The 23,041-nt window shown below is 33.2% G+C and overlaps 8 protein-coding genes across 8 annotated transcripts; 3 read left to right on the top strand and 5 right to left on the bottom strand.

The window, feature by feature from the left end:
* Nucleotides 1-1,964: 1,964 nt before the first annotated feature.
* Nucleotides 1,965-3,215, bottom strand: LOC146532524 (cuticle protein 7-like). Its single transcript, XM_085195566.1, has 4 exons — nt 3,161-3,215; nt 2,658-2,813; nt 2,388-2,554; nt 1,965-2,179 (listed from the first exon to the last, which is right to left on the bottom strand). Exons 1-4 carry the CDS (start codon nt 3,170-3,172, stop codon nt 2,122-2,124), a joined length of 393 nt encoding a protein of 130 aa, XP_085051692.1. The 5' UTR covers nt 3,173-3,215; the 3' UTR covers nt 1,965-2,121.
* A 1,360-nt stretch (nt 3,216-4,575) lies between these two features.
* On the top strand, nt 4,576-5,376 carry LOC146532525 (adult-specific cuticular protein ACP-20-like). The gene is made up of 4 exons (XM_085195564.1): nt 4,576-4,617; nt 4,719-4,886; nt 4,965-5,131; nt 5,245-5,376. The coding sequence occupies exons 1-4, from the start codon at nt 4,606-4,608 to the stop codon at nt 5,300-5,302; spliced, it is 405 nt and encodes a 134-aa protein (XP_085051690.1). The 5' UTR covers nt 4,576-4,605; the 3' UTR covers nt 5,303-5,376.
* Nucleotides 5,377-6,906: 1,530 nt separating this feature from the next.
* On the bottom strand, nt 6,907-8,609 carry LOC146532526 (adult-specific cuticular protein ACP-20-like). The gene is made up of 4 exons (XM_085196238.1): nt 8,580-8,609; nt 7,445-7,612; nt 7,202-7,368; nt 6,907-7,087 (listed from the first exon to the last, which is right to left on the bottom strand). The coding sequence occupies exons 1-4, from the start codon at nt 8,607-8,609 to the stop codon at nt 7,030-7,032; spliced, it is 423 nt and encodes a 140-aa protein (XP_085052364.1). The 3' UTR covers nt 6,907-7,029.
* Nucleotides 8,610-9,202: 593 nt separating this feature from the next.
* On the top strand, nt 9,203-9,881 carry LOC146532527 (adult-specific cuticular protein ACP-20-like). Its single transcript, XM_085195570.1, has 4 exons — nt 9,203-9,214; nt 9,317-9,478; nt 9,563-9,729; nt 9,824-9,881. Exons 1-4 carry the CDS (start codon nt 9,203-9,205, stop codon nt 9,879-9,881), a joined length of 399 nt encoding a protein of 132 aa, XP_085051696.1.
* A 572-nt stretch (nt 9,882-10,453) lies between these two features.
* Nucleotides 10,454-11,234, top strand: LOC146532528 (uncharacterized). The gene is made up of 3 exons (XM_085195571.1): nt 10,454-10,465; nt 10,682-10,864; nt 11,064-11,234. The coding sequence occupies exons 1-3, from the start codon at nt 10,454-10,456 to the stop codon at nt 11,232-11,234; spliced, it is 366 nt and encodes a 121-aa protein (XP_085051697.1).
* Nucleotides 11,235-16,023: 4,789 nt separating this feature from the next.
* LOC146532529 (uncharacterized) lies at nt 16,024-17,152 on the bottom strand. The gene is made up of 2 exons (XM_085195534.1): nt 17,078-17,152; nt 16,024-16,806 (listed from the first exon to the last, which is right to left on the bottom strand). The coding sequence occupies exons 1-2, from the start codon at nt 17,123-17,125 to the stop codon at nt 16,102-16,104; spliced, it is 753 nt and encodes a 250-aa protein (XP_085051660.1). The 5' UTR covers nt 17,126-17,152; the 3' UTR covers nt 16,024-16,101.
* Nucleotides 17,153-19,141: 1,989 nt separating this feature from the next.
* Nucleotides 19,142-20,099, bottom strand: LOC146532530 (uncharacterized). Its single transcript, XM_085195532.1, has 2 exons — nt 20,055-20,099; nt 19,142-19,944 (listed from the first exon to the last, which is right to left on the bottom strand). The coding sequence occupies exons 1-2, from the start codon at nt 20,097-20,099 to the stop codon at nt 19,162-19,164; spliced, it is 828 nt and encodes a 275-aa protein (XP_085051658.1). The 3' UTR covers nt 19,142-19,161.
* Nucleotides 20,100-21,915: 1,816 nt separating this feature from the next.
* On the bottom strand, nt 21,916-22,628 carry LOC146532531 (cuticle protein 18.6-like). The gene is made up of 2 exons (XM_085195540.1): nt 22,617-22,628; nt 21,916-22,524 (listed from the first exon to the last, which is right to left on the bottom strand). The coding sequence occupies exons 1-2, from the start codon at nt 22,626-22,628 to the stop codon at nt 21,916-21,918; spliced, it is 621 nt and encodes a 206-aa protein (XP_085051666.1).
* Nucleotides 22,629-23,041: the final 413 nt, after the last annotated feature.

Raw genomic sequence — 23,041 nt, forward strand, 5'->3', positions numbered from 1 at the left:
AAAAAGGGAATGGGTACAGTGAAAAAAAAATATATATTTAAAAAACTAATAAAATTTCACTTTTCTAGCCTTTCTATTAGGCATTCAAAGTCTATGTTTTCTGCAATCAAAAAAATCTGTGGCGATTTAGAGACTTTTCCATACGAACTTTCAACCCCTTATTTGCACCCCTAGGGGTTGAATGAAAATAAACCACGAAACATGTGTCCAATGAAATATTTTTAAGAGTCTAAGTTTCGAATTTTATGAAAATCGGTGGCTATTCAAAGATTTTTCCATACAAACTTTCAACCCTTTATTGGCACCCTTAGAGGGTAAATTCTAAAAAACCGTGAAACACGTGCTCAATGAAATATTTATAAGAGTCTGAATTTACAATTTTATAAAAATCGGTGCCGATTTAAAAAAAAATCTATACAAACTTTCAACCCCTTATTTGCACCCTTAGGGGAGAATTCTAGAAAACGATGAAACACGTGTTCAATTAAATACTTTTAAAACTCTAAATTTCAAATTTTATTAAAATCGGTGCCGATTTAATTTTTTTTCCATACAAACTTTGAACCCCTATTTCACCCCTTTAGGGTAAACATTTTTCAAAATCCCTTCTTAGTGGATGTCCAGATTACGAAAGTAAATATCTGTCCAAATTTAACGTTTCTACGCACAGCGGTTACGGCTGTGCGTGCGTCTTACCTCAGTCAGTGAGGACAAGTCCTTTTATATATATAGATGATATACTTCTTCCATAATTTAAGTAATTGATGAAAATTTGACAATTATTAGTATTAACTTCGAATGTTTCATTTTTGTTTTTACTTTATATCCCCCCCATATTACGAATAGGGATAATCTACAACGTTGGGAAAATTTACGCCGTTAGGAATGTGGTTGCTTTCCATATATATCTTTAATTTTACCTGAAACGTGGAAAAAGTGTTTTCGGAATATCGAAATGCAGTAGGTAAGTATTTTTTCTTCTAGGTTGCTTCTGCTTACATATAGCAGAGTCGCTATAGGGCACATGTATGTTCAGCGATTTGGATTGGTTTATCAGATATTAAGGAATTTACGAATTTTTTGAAAAAAAAAATTGGATTTTTAAAGATATTGGGCAAATACTCCGATTTTTGAAACTGTCCTCTACTTCTGAAAAAAAACTACCAGTATTTTTTTTTCCACAGCCGCTGATAATTTTTGTCTAAATTTAAAATTTAATGGTACTCACAATTTTTTTTAAATAAATATTTTTAAAATAATACTTATACAGGGTGGAATTGACAGCACCACTTTAAATGAAACCACAGTTTTAACTACTGTATAAAAGCCTAATATAATTCGGAAAAAAAATAATTATCAAAAATGAAAAAGTTATTTTTTCAAACAAAATAAATAATAAAATTATCGTTTTAAAATAAAACGCCATTTGTAAAGTATAACATAGGCACGCACACACTTACCTGTCAAATCGGAAACGTCGCACACGTATGTGTCCGTCACACGAAATACAGGTATGGATAAAAATCGTGAAATGAACAAAAATTCCTATGTCCAAACTGTTGAGGTACCTTGATTAATTTCTTAGGTGTGGGTTTGAAATATATTACCCTATATGCAGTTTCAATAAAAGAAGCGCTGCCTCTTCCACCCTGTATAAAAGAATCATGTTTCTGCAAAAAAATTATCACCTACTTTATTTCATTAGACTAACAGATATTAATTGTCCAATTTATAATTCTTCACGGAGCTCCGAAGGGCGGTTGGAGAAAAATAATATAAATGAACCATAGAAATTAGAGATTTTTTATTTTGTGAACAAAAAAAGTTAATGGCAGAAGATAAATAATTATACATAGACGGTCATTAACATAATAAATTTAAAGATTTTAAAACATTTATGTAACTTAAAATATAAATGTTACTTTCAGGTGGATTAGGGAAGGTTTTTTTATAAAAAAACAGTGTATATTATTCTATCTTTATTGCGAAAAAAAAACAACATAATAAATGGTCGTAGAATATAAAAATTTTCATATTCTTCATATAAATGGGTATTTTTTAAACTGCAGTCAGACAATATTTACAAATCAACAATATATTTTGTATATGGCACTTTTAAAACTAGTAGTGATGCTTGGGAGCAATGTGATGAGTGTCATACTTCACATCAGCGTGGAAGCTAAAAAATAAATATATAGATATTAATTATTTTCATAAAAAATATTTTAACATATCTTAACTTTGACTTAAGACTTTATAAGCTTGCTAAAAGAAAGTTGTTCTAAAATATTGGAGGTTACAAGTTACATTTTAGTTTCGTGTAACTTTAATATATCGCATAAGTTTGTTATATTGTAGATAAAAGAGTGCTAAAAACGTATTCTTACCCGGTATGATGGTCACCATGATAGTGTACAGATCTCTCAGAGCCATCAGGCTGGTGGAGAGCGTAGTATCCCTTCACTACGTCACCGTCGCGACTCTCGTGCTGGGACTTGATGTCGCCAGTGTGATGGTCCTCTACTTTGTAGTCGAACTCATATTTAGGATAAGCCTGAAAATAAGAAATTATGAAAATTATAACTTTATAATTCCGTACGTATTTCTTAAAAAACTACTAGGCTTAAATATGAAATAAGTGAGACATGAATATTTACGTGATAGTCGACGTGACCGTGACCGTGGCCGCCGTGAGCGTGCACTACTTCGGGGTGTCCGTCGTGACGAGAGATGTGTTGCGAGGAGTAAGCCGATCCGTGCCCATGCCCGTACTGAGCAGCTGCTAATGCAACGAGGGCGGACAAACAGAGTACCTGAAATATTAAAATTAAGTTATTATTTCCAATATTTACAAAAAAAAAGTAGATGAAAAACTACTAGGTATTTTATAAAAATATTTGAGATACGCTCTGGTACACAGGCAAAGCGCGGCGTTGAGTTCCACCACTCAATACGCAATGCCAAAAGAATCCGACGTTTCCATGGGGAACGGAAGTGGCTAAATGAGGAAGTGAGTGTCTTAACACTACGTTTCCAGGATCCCAGTGCGTACTTAGCTATGTGCGAAATACCGCAAAAAAGTTTAAATAATTATAATTGCTCATATAAAGTGAAACTATTTTACGGTCGGTTATTCTTAATGGTATGCATAAATGCTGACCTTGGCAAACATTTTACTTTAAGTAATGTTTTGGTTTCTACGCTAGAACTTTAACTGATACAGTTAAGCTATCACTCACGTCTTTTATATCATTTCAACGTTAACCATGCGAGGTTTATTAGTTTCACTCTTCATAATTGCTTGTTCAAATTATTAGTTGGAATGTATATTAAAAATTTAATAATGTTTCACAATTTAATTTAAAAATACTTGACATTTAAGCTGTAAAATAAATTTATTTTTATTTATTTTTCATTAATAATTACTAAATTTGAAACTTTCTATAATTGTTTGATTAATTTATGATTTTTATTATTTTGAGATATGTTCTACTATTTCGTTTTTTTATAACTTATAATACATATTAGGTAGGTAACTAATGTTTACATAATATATATAACTTAGGAAGATTACAATTCACGGGGTGATATACAAAGTGTTTTTATTGTCACCTTTTCAATTCAATTTAATATAATTAAAAAATAATAAAATTACCATTGTTAAAAAAAACACCATTTGTTAAGAATAAATAATAGACGCATACAGACACCAACCTATCAAAGCGACAACATCGCACAAACCTCATTCACGGTGAAACTGAACGTTTAGGTTTATTACAGAAAATAGGTAAGTGCGTAAAATAGAACGAGAGATATCCTTTTTTCGTTGTGGTATGTTTTTTGAGAATGGTAGAAAAACTGGCAGATCTGCAACGTTTAGTAGTATTTTTGCAGTAGTAGGTGTTTACGTTATTGGTATTTATTCGAAACTGCGACACATGTAATACAGTTCAGTTAAAATCATGAAATAAAAATAATAATCCTACGTCTAAACTGTTCAGGAATCTTGATAAATTTTTTAGGCATGTGTTTGAAACATTTTATCCTATATCCTGCTCCGGTAAAAGGAGCGCAGTCGCTTTCAGTATAGAAACTTGATTTTTTACAATTTATAATATACTTACCGAAAATTCAGAAAAAAAGTATAATAATAAACTTAAAGATAACCACGATTAAATTTCGTAAAGATTAATAGATACCGAGGAAATAAATTTTACTGTTAAGTGTTGTTCCCCCATAATTCCCTTATCCTATAAGGTTTAGAGACTGAAAAAACTAATAAAACAATACAATTATGATTATAATAAAAATAAGTCATTAGACTTCAGTTCACCTTTTCTCCGCTTATGTGGACTCTATAACTTTCTATATTAATTTTCATAGTGATCAAAATAGTATTTCTTTTCATTATTTTAATATAACAATAAACTCGTATAAATCATAAGTTTATAGGCACATTCGATGTCGTCAATATTACCAAATACAAAATAGAGTGAAATCATTGGACCTCGGCTAGTTACCCTTGCGGTGAATATAAAAAGCGTGTGTACTAACACTTCTATATCAGTTTCATTTGGAAATTCGAAATATTAACTGCTTTTAAAAATGTTCTTCAAGGTATTATATAAATATTAAAAATATTAAATATTTGATAAAAGATAAAGGTATTTAAATTTTATTAAGAAATACTTTTGACACACAAACATGTTTTGTTATAGGTGTTGTGTTTCGCTGCCCTCGTCGCCCTCGCGGCTGCCCAGTATGGACATGGATATGGACATGCTTACTCCTCTCAACACATCTCACGTCACGACGGACATCCCGAAGTTGTCCACGTACATGGTGGTCACGGATACGACCACGGCCATGGTCACGTTGACTACCATGTAAGTTATAAATCGTATTATAATATATACCATTTATTATGTATTAAAATATAATTAAATTAACTTAACTTCTTGTAGGCCCATCCTAAGTATGAGTTCGACTACAAAGTAGAGGACCACCACACTGGCGACATCAAGTCCCAGCACGAGAGTCGCGACGGTGACGTAGTGAAGGGATACTACGCTCTCCACCAGCCTGATGGCTCTGAGAGATCTGTACACTATCATGGTGATCATCACACCGGGTAGGTCCACATTTAATCATCTTTCTAATCAAATTTACTTCACAATATTATGTTTACTGTTAAGCTTATAAAGAAAAGCACATTTAATAATATCTATATTGTATTTGTTACAGCTTCCACGCGGATGTTAAATTCAACACTCATCACGTGGCCCCTAAACATCACTACTAGATAAATATAATTTTTAATTGACTAAAGCTATCTGTGATTTTTTAATCGATTATTTCGACATTTTTGTTATTTAATATCAATAAATAGATACATATTATATTTTAGTTATATTTTTTACTCCAATATAAAACTATCCTGTCTTACCATCTTCTAAATATCTTTTATATGTTTATTTATCCTCACTTTACCTACTCGAAACCAAACTATCATTACATGTTTGCAAGTATAATATTCAATTAAGTTTTCCCTTATAATGAATTTAACTACTTGTCAGAAAAATAGAAAATATAATTTACAAATATATTATATTTTAAATATATTAGTTATACTGCGCTATACTCTGACCACTAAGCCTCTCATCAAGCTACGTCGAAATTCTTATACATATTCTTATTTAGTTTAAGGTTATCGTAGCGCAGGGCTCCGGGCATTCAGTTTCATCACTCAACACATAATGCCTCGAAAAATTCGGTAGGAAACGGAGTGCCTCAACGTTAGGTTCCCTCTACGTACTCTGCTTTGTACGAGACCTAACGTGAAGATAAAAAATATAGGGTCGCTATGGATCGCTAAGGTATCCAAAACCTGACGACGAAATTTGCAGAGAACAGGTCTTAGAATGGAGAAAATGAGAGATAATGAGACGCACAAGCTACAATATATCGAAAGTAGAAAGATAATTTGCTGGTACTTTATTAATAAAAAACGATTATGAACTACTACATAATGTTGGTGTATCACTCAGTAATTTTAATTTTTTATTACTAAAATAAACTGTGACAAAATCTACAGTTTCCATTTAAGACCCCTTTTTTAGATAGGGTGTTAAGGTCACCTAAACAGGTCGTAAAAAATGAGACGCACAAGCTACAATATATCGAAAGAAGAAAGAGAATTAGCTGGTATTTTATTAGTAAACAACCATTATGAAATATTAGACAATGATGGTGTATCACTCAGTAATTTTAAATTTTTATTACTACAATAAACTGTGACAAAATCATTAGTTTTCATTTAAGGCCCCCTATTAGATAGGGTGTTAAGTTCACCTATGTTTGATGGTTATTTCCTTTCAGCATAACTTGGGGCTAGAAACTTATTTTGTAATTTTACTCTCTCAAAATCAGTTTTTATAATAATTATATAATTTATATTTTTTTTATTTTATAGAACATACCGTCGTGTTAAAAGGCCGTCGTGGCGCAGGAGCACAAAGGTGTGACTGTAACGCGACGGTTGCGGGTTCGATTCCCACTCGAGGAAGTGAAATATTTGTTTACGTTTATATTTCGATTTCTTCGCTGGTGTCGAGAAAACGCGCGACGTTGAGTTCTGCCACTCAACACGCAATGCCTCCAGACTTCTGCAGAAAGTGCTGCTGTGTGCGGGTTACCGCGTGAAGCTGATTTGATTTTACCAAGCAATTGTCACTACTTGGCATATGGGGTATATGCTGTTGCGTTTGCATGATGGTCCTACTTTCGTGCATGTTTCCATTAACATAGACATAAATTGGTTATTTAATCGAATATAAAATAAATTTATTCAATTAGATTCGATAAAAGCAATACTTTATAGGAGAGGGTTAATTTAAACTAATAAAATATATTTACTATTTATTTATTGTTTAAAAAGAAAATCATCTTCTTAATTAAAAATAATAAAGAACAAACAATCATTACAAAGATCACAGATAACATTTGTTGATTAAAAATAATAATATTTAATCAGTAGTGATGCTTAGGGGCAACATGATGAGTGTCGAATTTCACATCCGCGTGGAATCTGTAACAATTAAACATATACTTATATTATTAAATATGTTCTACATCTAAAAGTAACCAATATTACTACCGAATTTAATAAATATGCCAGAAATTTGATATAGTTTAAACGTACCCGGTATGATGGTCACCATAATAGTGTACAGATCTCTCAGAGCCATCAGGCTGGTGGAGAGCGTAGTATCCCTTCACTACGTCACCGTCGCGACTCTCGTGCTGGGACTTGATGTCGCCAGTGTGGTGGTCCTCTACTTTGTAGTCGAATTCGTACTTAGGATGAGCCTGAAAATGTATAAAAAATACCAAATAAATTTTAAATCTCCGCTAAAATAATAACATGATGTTATGTATAGCTTACATGGTAGTCAACGTGACCGTGGCCGTGGTCGTATCCGTGACCACCATGCACGTGGACAACTTCAGGATGTCCGTCGTGACGGGAGATGTGTTGAGAGGAGTAAGCATGTCCATGTCTATGACCGTACTGGGCAGCCGCGAGGGCGACGAAGGCAGCGAAACATAACACCTAAAGTGATAAAATATAATATTGTCATATTTTGAAATTAAATTATAATTATTTCGAATAATCGTAAAAGTCTACTCGTATGTAACATGATATTAATTTTAAAGCACCTTAAAAAACATTTTTAAAAGTAGTTATTGTTATGATTTCCCAAATTGAACTGATATAGAACTGATAGTTTTAGCGCCTTTTATATTTACCGCAACGATAACTCTAGCCGAGGTCCATTTATTAGGTAATATTGACGATATGGTCAGTGTTTACTGTTCATAAATAGACGATAATATATAAAAATATCTTCAAATATATTTTTAAAACCATTTTATTGTAGATTTACTCACAAAATTAATATTTTCGACTTTTTGGAAAAATTAATAATACCGTTCTTATAACTAGCGGCCTACCCGCGGCTTTGCCCGCATACCATATATAATACTTTTACTATGCTTCATTCACAGATTGATACATTCAACCATGAATGATAGGACATGATCGGCGGCGAGGGAGCCCTACGCGGAAAAAAAATCCTACATGGAGAAAGTTCTTAATGTTTACACCATTTGAAAATAAAAAAATTGAGTTAGTGTAAAATTAAAATGCCAAATAAGTAGAAATATTTTGTATTTTATAAAGCCACAAGAGTCAAATCATTTGTTTATTATGGCTTTTCCTTTTTTTAGTTTCGCGCAAATAGACGGGCAGGTAGAGGGAACCAAGCAAGAAATTGAAAATATTGAACATTTTATATGCTCGACGAGAAGTCGAACTCAAAACTTGTCACGTTTGTGCCGCAAAAAACCATAACCAAAGCTCCAATTTTAATGAAGCTTTACGTATTTATATTGAACCCTTAAAGTTGATGATAGATTGAAAGTAATTATTGTATTTAAAAAAATATATTTAATATAAATATGTTTATTATAAAATATATATTTTTTAGATATAGAATAATAAAAATAAAATATTTTACTTTTGAATTATGAAATCTGAACAAAGCCATTATTACCGTAAAAATATTAAATTATTAATGTAAATGTAACTTAAATTGCGTATTGTAAAGTTATTTGTAATTATTTGGAATTCGTGCATTATACTTATATAAGTAAAAAGTGAGTGCTAGCATGCAATATGCTTGTATTTCGTACAGAAAGGTGAGATAGGAGAGTCGGACACTAAGCTTTTTCTGCCTTTCTTGGTAACACGGTCAAAACCGTAAAACTGAAAAAATCGGACAAGCGGCAGTTAGTCTCGCCCACCGAGGGTTCCAAGGGTAGAAATATGTTTTTTTTTTTCAATAAATCAAGGAACCTTAGATCTAAGTATATGGTTTGAACTATCTCCAAGCGTTCCTGAGATAAAGGCTCTTGACAGACAGACAGATAGACGATGACAATAAAAAGCCTTTATTATGTTATGCTCATACAAATTTTAAATACATAAACACACGCGATGTCGTGAATATTGCCAAATATAAAATAGAATAAAATTAATGGACCTCGTCTAGTTACCCTTGCGGTATATATAAAAAGCGTGTGTACTGCCATTCCTATATCAGTTTAGTTCGGACATTAAAAATAATAACTGCTTTTAAAAATGTTCTTCAAGGTATTTAATTATTTTTAAATCAAAAACTAAGCTTGCTGTTTTATAATATGAATGGAAATATTCAAATATATTTGATTTGCTATCATTTATTTTAATCAATAGGTATTGTGTTTCGCTGCCCTGGTCGCCGTCGCGGCCGCCCAGTACAGTCATGGACATGCTTACTCCTCTCAACACATCTCCCGTCACGACGGACATCCTGAAGTTGTCCACGTTCATGGCGGTCATGGATATGACCACGGCCATGGTCACGTTGACTACCATGTAAGCTATACATAACATTAAGTTATAATTGGTATATTTTAGCAGAGATTTAAAAATTATTTGGTAATTTTTATACATTTTCAGGCTCATCCTAAGTACGAGTTTGACTACAAAGTAGAAGACCACCACACTGGCGACATCAAGTCCCAGCACGAGAGTCGCGACGGTGACGTAGTGAAGGGTTACTACGCTCTCCATCAGCCTGATGGCTCTGAGAGATCTGTACACTATCATGGTGATCATCATACCGGGTAAGTTGACATAAAATCACAATTTCGGTTAGAACTTCAATATATAATATTTACAAAACTTAATATTTAAATTTATATGATATAATTGTTACAGATTCCACGCGGATGTTAAATTCGACACTCATCATGTGGCTCCTAAACATCACTACTGATTTAATATAATAAATTTATTTTATAAGTAACAAAAACTATCTGTGATTCTTGTAACGGTAGATTCTTATTATATTTTATAATAAAGAAGATATTTTCATATTGGGTAAAATTATAAATGGAAACATTTTAAAAGCATTTTTTCTTTTCTTTACAACTGATTTCCTTGAACTATAATAATATAATTTTTTTACGAAATTTCTGTCGCAGTGTATTCATAATCCAAATCAATTGGAAAATATATGAAAATAAAATATATAAATAAAGAAAATTTATACGTAAGATGTTATTATTCTTAACTAATAATAATATAATAAATTTAATTACATAAAATTAATTCCACGAATCAAATATCTCAATATAATGTACAACAAACCTTTCTAACTTATGTATGACAAACATTTTTCACAAGGTTACTGTCAGTTTTTACAAACCATGTAAAAGGAGTTCCAAAAAACATGAATATTTAGATCTGTTACGGTTAAATAACTTTTATATAAAAGCCGTGTGTTTTCCTTAAACGTTACTATTATTGGCAAGTTCTATTTAGGACTCAGCACTTCACTGCGTTAAAATGTATTCTAAGGTAATATTTGTGACATTTTTTTAAATTTACATATTTAACTTTTTATTACTTTTAAAAATTACTAATAAAAAACTATATTTTTTATTTTTAAATAATTTTCCGGAATATTTTTTATTTTAAGATATCGAACCCATAGTGGATTTACACTATCAAAATTTTGCCACCATTTTCTCAATGCTAATATATGAAATTCCTAATATTTTTTTTATATTTTAGGTGCTGTGTTTCACTGTTCTTCTAGCTATTGTCGTAGGCCATGAAGTAGGCCACGAGCACGCATTCGCACATTCTTCACAACACATTTCTCGTCATGATGGACCCCCTGAAATCGTGCATATCCATGGTGGACACGGAGACCATGGAGGTCACGGTCACGGCCACGGTCATGTGGATTATCATGTAAGAGATTAAATAATTTCTTATCAACAACTTCCATTTCAAATTACAATTTATACATAAATGTATGAAGACAGTTATTTATATATTTTTTTAGAGTATCATTTATATCTTACTGAATCTTCGTAGTTACTAGGCTTATCTATAATATTTCATTGACTTTTTAAAAAACAATATGTTTCTCCCCCTATTATACATATAGGCACATCCTAAATATGAATTTGAATACAAAGTGGAAGATCCTCATACCGGCGATAAGAAGTTTCAACATGAAAGCCGCGACGGTGATGTGGTAAAAGGAGTTTACTCGCTCGTCCAGCCCGACGGTTCAGATAGGACCGTACACTATCATGGAGACCATCATACAGGGTAAAAACTAAAGATTTAATTGTAAAAAGTTCTTTGGAGAATTATTATTTTATTCTCTGTTTCAAAATTTTCTTTACTTCTTTATTATTATTTAATACAGACACATCATGAATGAGGAGGAATGAGGAATACTTGTAATAAGAGTCTTTATAACAAATTTCAAGGTTTATTTTTAAATATTATATATTTATTTTATAGATTCCACGCGGATGTCAAATACGGAACGTACCACATCGCACCGGAATACCATAAGCATCATTAGATGAAACATAAAGATAGAATATATATAAATATAATGTAATATGATTATGAGAATTAAAATAAAGGTTTATATTAAATAAATCAATATTGTTTAACTCAAACTGTTAAATCAAAACTGTTTTAGACAAAATTTTATATTTTTGCGAGTTTTAATTGCTGTTTTATATTTATAAAGTTTACATGGATGTGCTAAATCTAATATACAGATAAATTTTAATTACTTACATTGTTTTAACAACAATATAATAAAATTTAAGTATTTTATGCAGGCATGTAATGTATCTTAATGATTTAAAACAGCATATTGCCCTTTTGTCATCTCAGTAACTCTCAGCATTATATCGCTGATATAATACGAAAAAATATTATTTGTTTATATTTATCTATCATTATTACAATATGGAAAAGATTAGTAGGTCTATATATAGAATAAGATATTTAAATATAACATACCAAAATAGTTTTAACTTTTAAGGGCGAGTATGCTGGCAGTTATGACACAGTTCAAACTAGTACGGCTGCCAACACTCAGTTCTGCTTACGTAATAAAGAAATAAACAATTTAATTATAATTTCATACTAAAGAAGTTTGTAAATTAAAATATTTCGAGTAAAAATATCTTAGACGAATCAACCTTCACATTCTTGGTAGATTATTAAATTTTATGTGTTTCCATCAATCCATTAATGCAACGATTTCGAATGTACAGAACCGTTATAATAGTTATTTTCATTTTCGTAACAATGGTTATCTTCATTTTTCCACTTGGGTATATACAGTGCGGAGTTGAGTTTCGCCACTCAACACAATATATCTTGAAAATTGTACGGATAATTGGGAAATGAGTGTCTTTCACAAACTTTCCAAATGCAACGTCTAAAAATATGACTGAAAAAGACTAAAAAATACGATACAAAAAATACAGTAACGTTACATTTGAACCTGACGTAAACGAAAATTGATATGTCATTTTAAAGCGCCTGATATTTTATAATAGCATTACATAATGATAAATAAATGAAGCGTTTACTCCTAGTAAATAAGTATTACTTTACTACAAAGAAGTCTGTCGTCTTATATATTAGTTGTCTCAATTAACTTGGTGTAATTATTACTAAAAGATTTAACTTTTTTGGGTCTTCATAACATAAATAACTATATCAATTATATCTATCAGAAATCACAAGTGCCCCGCGAATTATACTTGACTATTAGGTCTGTTTTGATAATTGACTTTTATACTATTTTTCACAATAAAAAAATCATTATTCACTTACTCTTACATATTGACTTAATACTCATAGTACTAATTTCTTTGAGCCATTATTTTGCTCATTAGAATAAAATTTCGCTAAGACATTTAAATATCTAAAAATAAAAATTACTTCTTTAATTTCTAATACTTATTATAATTAAATGTTATGTTTGTTTTATATTATGATTATTTTTTAAAAGCTTTTATTTAACTTGCAATGTATGTATGTGGGTTCGGGTGAAATCTTAGAGCTCAATTTTGAAGTAGATATCGTCAACCGATTGAGCTGAAATTTTGTAAACACGTTTACTTTGGATGACAATGCACGATAAAATATGTGACGTCATTCTAAATGTAATATGGCGGACCATGCAAGATGGCGGAATTGTTATTTTTAATGTACTTCTACAATATGGGTATCAAATGAAAGGACTCGTTGAGAGCAACTCGAAAAATAATGTGATGTCACTCTAAATCCCATAAGGAGGATATTGAAGATAGCCGAGTATCTATTTGGTCTACTTCTACAATATAGATATTAAATGAAATGGGTCGTTGACCGTAACTCTAAAAATAATGTGACATTATACTAAATCCAATATGGCGGAACATCTAAGATGGCGGAATAGTTATTATTTATGCACTTCTGCAATATGGGTATCAAATGAAAGATCTTGCCGAGAACTATTAGAAAAATAATGTGACATCACTTGAAATCCAATAGAATTGACACGATTCAAGTTTTTTGTGCTTTCATATAATGAAAGGTATGTTCGTACGATTGAGCTGAAATTTTGTATACACGATTGGTGTGGATGACAATGCACGATAAGGTTTGTGACTTCATTCTAAATACAATATGGTGGACCATCCAGGATGGCGGAATAGTTATATTTCATGAACTTCTATAATATGGGTATCAAATGAAAGGGCTTGTTGAGAGTAACTGGAAAAATAGTGTAACGTCATTCTGAATCCAATATGGCGAACCATCCAAAGTAACAGAATAGTTATTTTTGATGCACTTGTACATTACGGGTATCAAATGAAAGGGCTTCTTAAGAGCAACTTGAAAAATGATGTGACGTCATTCTAAATCTAATAAGGCGGACCATCCAAGATGGCGGAATAGTTATATTTAATGCACTTCTATAATATGGGTATCAAATAAAAGAGCTTCTTGAGAGCAACTTGGGAAATAATGTGACGTCATGTCATTCTAAATCCAATATAGGGGACCATCCAAGATGAACGAATAGTTATTATTTTCGCAATTCTGCAATATGGATATCAAATGAAAGGGCTCATTGAGAGCAACTCGAAAAATAATCTAACGTCATTCTAAATCCAATATGGCGGACCATCCAAGATAGCCGAATAGGTAATTTTAGTCTACTTCTACAATATGAATATCTATTGAAAGGGCTCGTTGAGAGTAACTCGAAAAATGTGACGTTTTTCTTAATCCAATATGGCGGAACATCTAAGATGGCGGAATAGTTATTATTTATGCACATCTGCAATACGAGTATCAAATGAAAGGGCTTGCCGAGAATAATTAGAAAAATAATATGACATCTAGTGTGAGAAACCTTCTTCTTCCCGGCTATTGCCAGGGTCTGCCTTCCTACTCAACCTACTCCACTTTGCGCGGTCTTTAGCGTCTTCGGTGGTTAGACCATTGGCTCTCATATCCGGCATCACGACATCCAACCAGCGCTTCCTTGGGCGTCCAGGAGGTCTCACTCCAGGAACTGATATAGCAAGGCACTTGCATCCGACTTAGTTCTTAGACCGGCGCGTAACGTGGCCAAACCATCTCAGGTGGCGCTCTTGGAGCTTATCCGCTTCGTCACGGACCCCAAGACTACCTCGAACGAATGTGTTGCGTATGCGGTCAGACCGCGTTAAGCCGCACATCCACCTCAGCATCTTCATTTCCGTGACGTGAAGCTCCTGAGTGTGCCGAGATAGTGCTGGCCAACATTCGCTGCCGTATAAAAGAACCGGTCGTATGATGCTCTTGTATATCAGTCCCTTGAGCTTGGCGGTTTTCTTCAGTCACAGACCACACCAGTGACCTCCCGCCATTTGGCCCAGGCAGCACTTATCCGGCCATGGACATCGTGATCGATGCCTCCGGACTCGTGCATAACGGATCCAAGGTACCCGAACTTTTCTGACTTAACGGCTGGCTCAGGACCTATAAGGATCGTGCTCGAGTCCGGGCTCCCGCAGGCCATGTACTCGGTCTTCGACACATTTAGTTTAAGACCGCCGGTCTCAAGCGTACCCTTCCAGAGGTTCACTTTACGCTCCAGCGTCAGTCGGTTCTCCTCAATGAGTGCTATGTCGTCGGTATACATCATCAGCCATGGAGGCTGCACTACATTGAATAAGAACGGACTAAGAGTCGAGCCCTGGCGAACCCCCACTGTAATCGGGTAGGGTCTAGTGTCGCCAACAGCATTCCTAACCATAGAAGAGGAATCATGGTACATGTCTCTAGTGTGAGAAACCTAGTCAGTGGTAACTAAAAAGTAAAAAATAAATTATAAGCAAAAAATCATTTTTAGAAAAAGCTTTTATTTAAATGCTCTAAAAAGGAGAAAATAAAATTTGTCTTTTAAATTTTAACTATCAACTCATAACCTCATTGTACACAATTTATATGATCATAAAAGCTTGTCGCGTTAATCCATATTTAATTAAATTGAAACTTTAAAAATTGAAACTTAGCAGATTTTACATAATTAAATTAGCACTAGTTTAGTTACACAAGTAAATTGCGCGACAACCTTTTATGATCATATAAATTGTGTACAATGAGGTTATGAGTTGATAGTTAAAATTTAAAAGACAAATTTTATTTTCTCCTTTTTAGAGCATTTAAATAAAAGCTTTTTCTAAAAATGATTTTTTGCTTATAATTTATTTTTATATTATCTATAATAACAATTATTGATCTATAAGTAAAAATACAAATAAAAATAGTATAGAGGCTTATGTGTTTAAAAAACCTTCACGAGATATTTTATATATATTACACCCCTCAGGATAATACAGGGCCTGTATGATTCTATTACATGTACGTAGTTTAACGTTTTCAATGTTTTTAGAACAAAACATTGAAACTTAATAAGTTCCAAAAATAATCTCATGTCTCTATTCTTATGTAAGACTTAAACCATAATAATAATGTGATATGTATTTACTGTAAATATATAAATGTAAAATAATTATATCTTCAAAAGAAAAGAAAAAAAAAAGATTTAATTAATTTTTAAAATATTATTTTAATCACAATTTTCGTAATCATAATAAATAATAATTAAATGCTAAAATTGTGCTAAATCAATGATGAGCCAGGATGTGGGCTGGGGCAGGGGCGGCGTGTACTGAAGGTGCTGAGTTGCTGACCACAGCGTTGAATCCACTGTGAGCATCAGCGCTGTATTGGACAGTACGAACGGAACCGTCAGCTTCAAGCAGAGAGTACTCGCCATGTACTACATCGCCATCGCGGCTTTCGTGCTGTGACTTGTTGTCACCAGAGTGACCATCGGCTACAGAGTAAGAGAAGTCGTATTTGGGGTGAGAGTGTACATCTTCATGGCTGGCCACAACGCTGTGTGCGGGAGCGGAGTAATGTGCTACTGGAGCGGCGTAGTGAGCCACGGGAGCGGCAGCGTAGTGAGCCACGGGAGCGGCAGCGTAGTGAGCAACGGGAGCAGCAGCGTAGTGAGCAACGGGAGCAGCAGCGTAGTGAGCAACGGGACCGGCAGCATAGTGAGCCACAGGAGCTACAGAGAGAGCTGCATGAGGTTGGTCATGGCGTTGAATTGATTGAGATGATACAGCTGCGGCAGATGAATAGTGAGCGGGAGCTGCTTGGTACGCTACAGGTGCAGCGTGGTAAGCTACTGGAGAGGCGACAAGGCCGTGAGGTTGATCATGTCGCACTATGCTCTGAGAGGAAACAGCAGCAGCTGAGGAATAGTGAGGCTCTGGCAGAAGACCTGCGGCAGCCACTGCCAACAAGGCGCTTACTCCAAAAATCTGTAAAAATAGTAAGTTAATTATTTATATAGCAGTTTTTTTATTCTTACACTTTTATCTTTGGGTACTTTGGCCGATAAGCAAAAAAATAATAATTGTACACCAAAATGCTGACTACTTTGCGCCTTAAGGAGACACAGGGCATTTTTCAAAAATATTTATATTCCTTCGTAACAAATATGAACCCACAATCGACAAGTGCATTCACAGAATGCACCATTGACCTAACTCTGTACCATATTTATATCCAATAATATTAATTTAAACTTACTTTAGAGAACATGTTGTTATGTAAATTGATCGTTGGTAACTGATGCATAAGATAAATTAAGCGCCGCTTATATAGTTGCTCTTGTTTTAAGTCAGACAAGGTCAAGAATGTAAAAGTGGGCTTTTTGACTTTGTATGTCAAAAAGTTCACTTTTACATTCAAACAGGAATATAAAAAAATCTTTCTCCTTAAAACTAAGGGCTAATTATATTTTATTATTATAAAATATTGGCATACAATTAAAAAGTAATACAATCTCTTTAACGATTTCAAGTATTCGAAATTATTTGAGAAGTGCTTTTGTACTTTTTTTAGGTTTCCTACTACAGCCTCTTTATTTTGAAACTACTGGCATCACATAATTGAAACCTGACATGATTTTTATACAAAAATTAAATAAGAATGAGAAGAAAAAGCTCCCTAAACATGTAATTGACAAAAAAATTGTATGATTTTTTTTCCATATTCAATTTTTTTTTTTTTTAAAGTTGTAAATTAAAGTATGGACTAAATTTAACTATTATTTAATAAATACTAGCGCCTACTTTAAGTTTCAAAATATGAAGATGAAAAATCTAAAAAAACAATATATTATGCTATAGATCGTTATGAACACTTGCTACGAAAAGGTTTATTTATAGGATTAAACGAGATCTAGTCAGCATTTTTTCATATACAGCCCATTATCAGGAGCTGCATATATAACTTTGCCATTTATACAAGCAGTACGAAAAATAAAATAATTTTTACTGTTGATATTATTTAAGATTTAAACTAAAATTATATTTGTTGATAGATTTATTTAATTTAGTTCCATAGTATATAAATTTTACAACTTGTACATATTCTTTATCCTAATAGTATAAAAATATTTTATAGTAATCTGATCCGAGCCGTATGTAATATTTTCATAATTTCAAGCAAATCGGACCGCAAAAAAGTCGGTCATCACAGTGTGTATAAAAATATAAATATGTTTTATTATAAGGGCCCTTATAATTTCTGTGTAAAGCGAGGTCAAGGTCAGAATGTAAAACTTGATTTTTAATATCTGATATGTTGAAAGTGGACACAATTTAAGTTTTTTTTATATTGTAATACGAATATTTCACTCTCATTTTTTCTTCGCTTAATTGACCAGAACACTTGAAAGGTTTCCAAAACGTTTGAATCGTTCTAACTATTAATTATTTTGAGAAAAACTATCTAAATTACCTACCAACGCAACTAAATTAAATTTTACGGGGTTACATAAATCAGAATAACATATATGTAGGCTATAATTATGTAGTTTTATTATTATTACTTTAAGCGGGAAGCATTACGTATTTGGCGAAAAGTGAAGAGTAGACGAGTCTTAGTGGGAACAGAGTATAAACTCTAGGCTCCCAGTTTCTTCAAAGTTTTTTTTATTTAAATTGACACAAAATATGTGTTTTTAGTATTCCATAGCGCAAAACGAAATACGGAACCATTATAGGATCACTTTGTTGTCCGTCTGTTCGTTTATCAGACCATTTATCTCGAGATCTCATGGGAGTATCAAGCTGAAATTAATGTCAAATATTTTAGACATTATAATTATAGTTCATTTCATACAAATTGAATGCCTACGGTCGCAAATTTAAGTTTGCCAACTTTTACTGTAATTGGTACGGACCCGACTCGCATGTGATCAGTTTTATTTTATATTTCACTAATAAGAATTGTACAAACTTTTTAAAAAGTTTAATATGTTAAATGTGTTCAGTTCAGTAAGGTTCAGGTTCAGTAAGAAAAAAATAGAAGTACAATGCATTTTCTATAGGATCTGGCTAAGAATTGACTTTATTTTTATAGAGGATTTTACTAGCTCAACCTGGACTGGAAAGAAATATGTAGTTTATCTAATAATATTTAACCAGAACAAGGGAAAATTGTAAGTAATAATTTAAATGAAAAAAAATATGTATGTATATATGTATGAAAATAATATTATAGTATTTTGAACATTTAAAACAACAAATTATTATATGAAATGTATATTTTTATTTCGTATCTTAATTTAAGTAGACATTATTTACAATTAATTTTACATAAATTAATTAATGATGTGCTAGGATATGTGCTGGGGCTGGGGCAACGTGTCCTGATGGTGCAGAATTGCTGACCACGGCGTTGAAACCGTTGTGTGCATCAGCGCTGTACTGAACATGACGGATAGAGCCATCAGCTTCAACCAGAGAGTACTCGCCATGTACTGCGTCACCGTCGCGGCTCTCGTGCTGGGACTTATTGTCGCCGGAGTGACCGTCGGCTACAGAGTAAGAGAAATCGTATTTAGGGTGGGAATATTCCTCTTGGTGGCTGGCAACAACACCGTGGGCGGGGGCAGCGTAATGTGCTACGGGAGCGGCATAGTGAGCTACAGGTGCGGCATTGTAATGAGCCACAGGAGCTACAGCAATAGCGGCATGTTGTTGATCATGACGTTGAATTGACTGAGAAGATACAGCTGCGGCGGAGGAGTAATGGGAGGGAGCAGCGTAGTGTGCAACAGGTGCTGCAGCATAATGGGCTATAGGAGCAGCGGAGTAGTGGGCAACGGGAGCAACCGCAAGGGCAGCGTGAGGCTGGTCATGACGTTGGATAGATTGAGATGAGACTGCTGCTGCTGAAGAGTAATGAGCTGGAGCTGCCTGGTAGGCAACTGGTGCTGCCTGGTAGGCAACTGGTGCTGCATGGTATGCAACTGGACCAGCAACAACGGCATGGGGTTGATCATGACGCACAATGCTCTGGGATGACACTGCAGCAGCTGAAGAGTAGTGTGGCTCTGGTAGTAAACCTGCCGCAGCCACCGCCAGCACAGCACTCAAACCAATAATCTATAAACAAAGAAATCATTAATTCCACTTCTATAATAAACAAAGTGCTAATTAAAATCTTGAATAACTGCAACTAAATTAATATTATTTTTGTTTTAAATATCACTCACTTTTGAGAACATATTGGAATTGTTATCAAATGACGACTGATACATAACTCTCAACAAAAGGTACTTATATAGTGATTTTATTTTATGTTTCGAAAGGTCAACAGGTTTATACTGGATGTCAAAAGTTGTATAATAACAAACAGTATTATACTTTCTCTTTGTTATAAAAAATATTAAATTCTTGTTATAAATAAAAAAAGCATTTTTGTTGAAATATGTTACATAAAATAGAGACAAAATTATTGACATGTCTGATGTGCAATTTTTTTTAAACGAGTTTTTTTGTTTTTTTATTTATTTTTGAAATGTGTGTCATTATTTGCAGTAGACTTAGTCTTAAAATGCAATTCCATTTTTAGAAAAAAAACTGCACGTTAGTGTTACTAGCCCTACTAGGGTTCCGTTCCAATTTCGTAATCTCAGGCCGAGGAAGATTGAAGATTTATTACTATTATACCACTATTTTCGCGTTTTTAATCTAAAGGCGAAACAAAAATAGTTGTATCTTAGCAACGCCACTTCTAAACATATTTCTACTAACTAACACCGTAGTCGGGGGGCATTGAATAGATAAGTGACATAGTTTTAGAGGTACTTAAGCCTTGCCCATCAATATAACAGAGGGTTAGTTTTCCCGACACCTTTGCTTATTCGAGTGCGCGTGTACATTTTTTAAATTATTAGTGATTTATTTTCTTTAAATTTATATCATGTTTTCGATAATCGAAGGTAAAATAAAAATTCAATACATTAATTTGTAAAATAGTAAAATATATAATGTAAAGTGTTAGATTTTATAGTTACTTAATTTACCAACTAAAAAATATTTTTAGACTGCCCGTCGTTATATCCCATGATGGTTAAATATGAACGCATGCAGAAGTCTAGCTATCGAGGGCTTATATATTTTAAATATGAAAATTGTACGAGAGCTTTTGACATAATTTAAAATTTAAATAAATAGATAATTCATTATAAGCCCATCATAACTAACCTAGTCTTATTTCTTCAACTACATTGACGCCGGTACTTGTATTTTTTTTAATATTTGTATTATGATTAGCCTCGAAAATCATCGAATTAAAAAAAATATAAGATAAAGTAAATACATAACTATGGTAAAACTGATCATTTATATAATTACAAGCATTTAATGTATGTAAGTATCAGATGATATAAGAAATATTAAAATAACGTTTTACTTTTACACAATTGGTCGTTTTTAAAATACTAATGTAGATAAAATCATATAGTCATTTATTTTAAATTTCTGTTTAAATTCACATTTCAAACAATCTTGGCGCAAGTGGTAAATGTCTAACTAAAGGTCTAAGCACGATTTTTGTGGATTCAATTAGCATCTATTCTGTGGGATAATGCAAAACTTGGTTGTGCCATACATTCATATGATAGAGACACTGCAGTCTCTAAAATACAGGAAGATAAAGAGAGAATAGTAGGTTCTTTATGTATTCTAGTAATTTTTCATAAACTATGTCATATTAAGCTTAGTCTTATACTAAGCTTGTTCTTTTACTATCCATACATATATTACTCAAACACGACGCAAAGGATAAAATTTTCATAAAGTTTATACTTTTAAAGTAAGCCTATGAATATTTAATATAGCTTAATAACATATTTTTTTATCAATTTATATTTCAATATAAGTTAAAAGTACATATATCTTTAAACATAGCTAGCTATGAGGTAATATGTACATACTAAAAATTACCCTTTCACTTTTTTGTGTAATTTTTTTCGTTATATATGTACAAATAAAAAACCAAAATTATTTTATAATGTGTTTGTATTTTTTAAAGTTTAAATTAATTTATTAACTTATTTAAAATATAGTATGTTAATGATGAGCAATGATGGCGTGTTTGGGTGCAGAGTTGCTGACAATAGCGTTGAATCCGTTATGTGCGTCCGCGCTGTACTTGACGTTGCGGATGGAGCCGTCAGCTTCGACCAGAGAGTACTCGCCTTGTACTACGTCACCGTCGCGGCTCTCGTGCTGGGACTTGTTGTCGCCGGAGTGACCGTCGGCTACAGAGTAAGAGAAGTCGTATTTGGGGTGAGAGTATTCGTCATCGTGACTGGCCACAATGCTGTGTACGGGTGCAGCGTAATGGGCAACAGGTGCGGCGTAGTGTGCAATAGGAGCGGCGGCGTAGTGGGCTACGGGAGCGACGGCGATGGCGGCATGTGACTGGTCATGACGCTGGATAGACTGAGAAGAGACAGCTGCGGCCGAGGAGTAGGCGACGGGGGCGGCGTGGTATGCGACAGGAGCGGCGTGGTAGGCGACAGGGGCGGCGTGGTACGCCACTGGGGCCGCGACTACAGCGTGTGGCTGGTCATGTCGCACAATGCTTTGAGAAGACACTGCAGCCGCTGAGGAGTAGTGTGGCTCGGGCAGCAGACCTGCGGCAGCCACTGCCAATACAGCGCTAAGACCGAAAATCTGCAAATTGTAAAAAAAATACAATTAATTTTATAATTAGATAGTGAAATATTAAAAAAATATTTAATGCAAATTGTAATTGTAACACTCACTTTAGAGAACATGTTGCTACAAAGTTGAATGTAGTAAGTGATGTATAATCTATATTAAAAGCGGCTTTTATAGTATATTAATTTATACTTGACAAGGTCAACGTCATTCACATAGTAATAATTTTTGTTTCATTTGCAAAATTTATTTAGAAATTGGAGAAATAGTGTTCACGATAATTATATGTTATAAATATTTTATATAATATATTTTATTTAATAAAGTTCATCATTGATTAGATAAGGAGAATCTGTATTAAGGAAATACGTTGTATGCTCTCCATCCATTTGGGTATAGAGTGATGCACCAGTGCAAAATTTTTAACAGAGTAAATTATAATAATTTGAAAAACAATTCTACCAAGTGGATATAGGAGATAGGAGCTTGGTGCTAACACTCGAACGTTAACCCACAAACGTTTTCCCAA

This window comes from Heliconius melpomene, chromosome 13, assembly GCF_056956725.1.
Source record: "Heliconius melpomene rosina isolate 202511_hmr_F chromosome 13, ASM5695672v1, whole genome shotgun sequence".
In the NCBI taxonomy this organism is placed as follows: domain Eukaryota; kingdom Metazoa; phylum Arthropoda; class Insecta; order Lepidoptera; family Nymphalidae; genus Heliconius; species Heliconius melpomene.

Excerpts from the sequence above, each read along its gene's own strand:
- LOC146532527 (XM_085195570.1), top strand. Across the intron at positions 9,479-9,562 it reads ATGGTCACGTTGACTACCAT|GCTCATCCTAAGTACGAGTT; the intron begins GTAAGCTATACA and ends ATACATTTTCAG. Across the intron at positions 9,730-9,823 it reads CATGGTGATCATCATACCGG|ATTCCACGCGGATGTTAAAT; the intron begins GTAAGTTGACAT and ends TAATTGTTACAG.
- LOC146532524 (XM_085195566.1), bottom strand. Across the intron at positions 2,555-2,657 it reads ACGGTCACGTCGACTATCAC|GCTTATCCTAAATATGAGTT; the intron begins GTAAATATTCAT and ends TCTTATTTTCAG. Across the intron at positions 2,180-2,387 it reads CATGGTGACCATCATACCGG|CTTCCACGCTGATGTGAAGT; the intron begins GTAAGAATACGT and ends TTTATTTTTTAG.
- LOC146532525 (XM_085195564.1), top strand. Across the intron at positions 4,887-4,964 it reads ATGGTCACGTTGACTACCAT|GCCCATCCTAAGTATGAGTT; the intron begins GTAAGTTATAAA and ends AACTTCTTGTAG. Across the intron at positions 5,132-5,244 it reads CATGGTGATCATCACACCGG|CTTCCACGCGGATGTTAAAT; the intron begins GTAGGTCCACAT and ends TATTTGTTACAG.
- LOC146532530 (XM_085195532.1), bottom strand. The coding sequence starts at position 20,099 with ATGTATCAGTCGTCATTTGATAACAATTCCAATATGTTCTCAAAA. Across the intron at positions 19,945-20,054 it reads ATTCCAATATGTTCTCAAAA|ATTATTGGTTTGAGTGCTGT; the intron begins GTGAGTGATATT and ends CTTTGTTTATAG.
- LOC146532528 (XM_085195571.1), top strand. Across the intron at positions 10,865-11,063 it reads ACGGTCATGTGGATTATCAT|GCACATCCTAAATATGAATT; the intron begins GTAAGAGATTAA and ends TTATACATATAG.
- LOC146532526 (XM_085196238.1), bottom strand. The coding sequence starts at position 8,609 with ATGGCTTTGTTCAGATTTCATAATTCAAAA. Across the intron at positions 7,369-7,444 it reads ACGGTCACGTTGACTACCAT|GCTCATCCTAAGTACGAATT; the intron begins GTAAGCTATACA and ends ATACATTTTCAG. Across the intron at positions 7,088-7,201 it reads TATGGTGACCATCATACCGG|ATTCCACGCGGATGTGAAAT; the intron begins GTACGTTTAAAC and ends TAATTGTTACAG.
- LOC146532529 (XM_085195534.1), bottom strand. The coding sequence starts at position 17,125 with ATGCATCAGTTACCAACGATCAATTTACATAACAACATGTTCTCTAAA. Across the intron at positions 16,807-17,077 it reads ATAACAACATGTTCTCTAAA|ATTTTTGGAGTAAGCGCCTT; the intron begins GTAAGTTTAAAT and ends CTATTTTTACAG.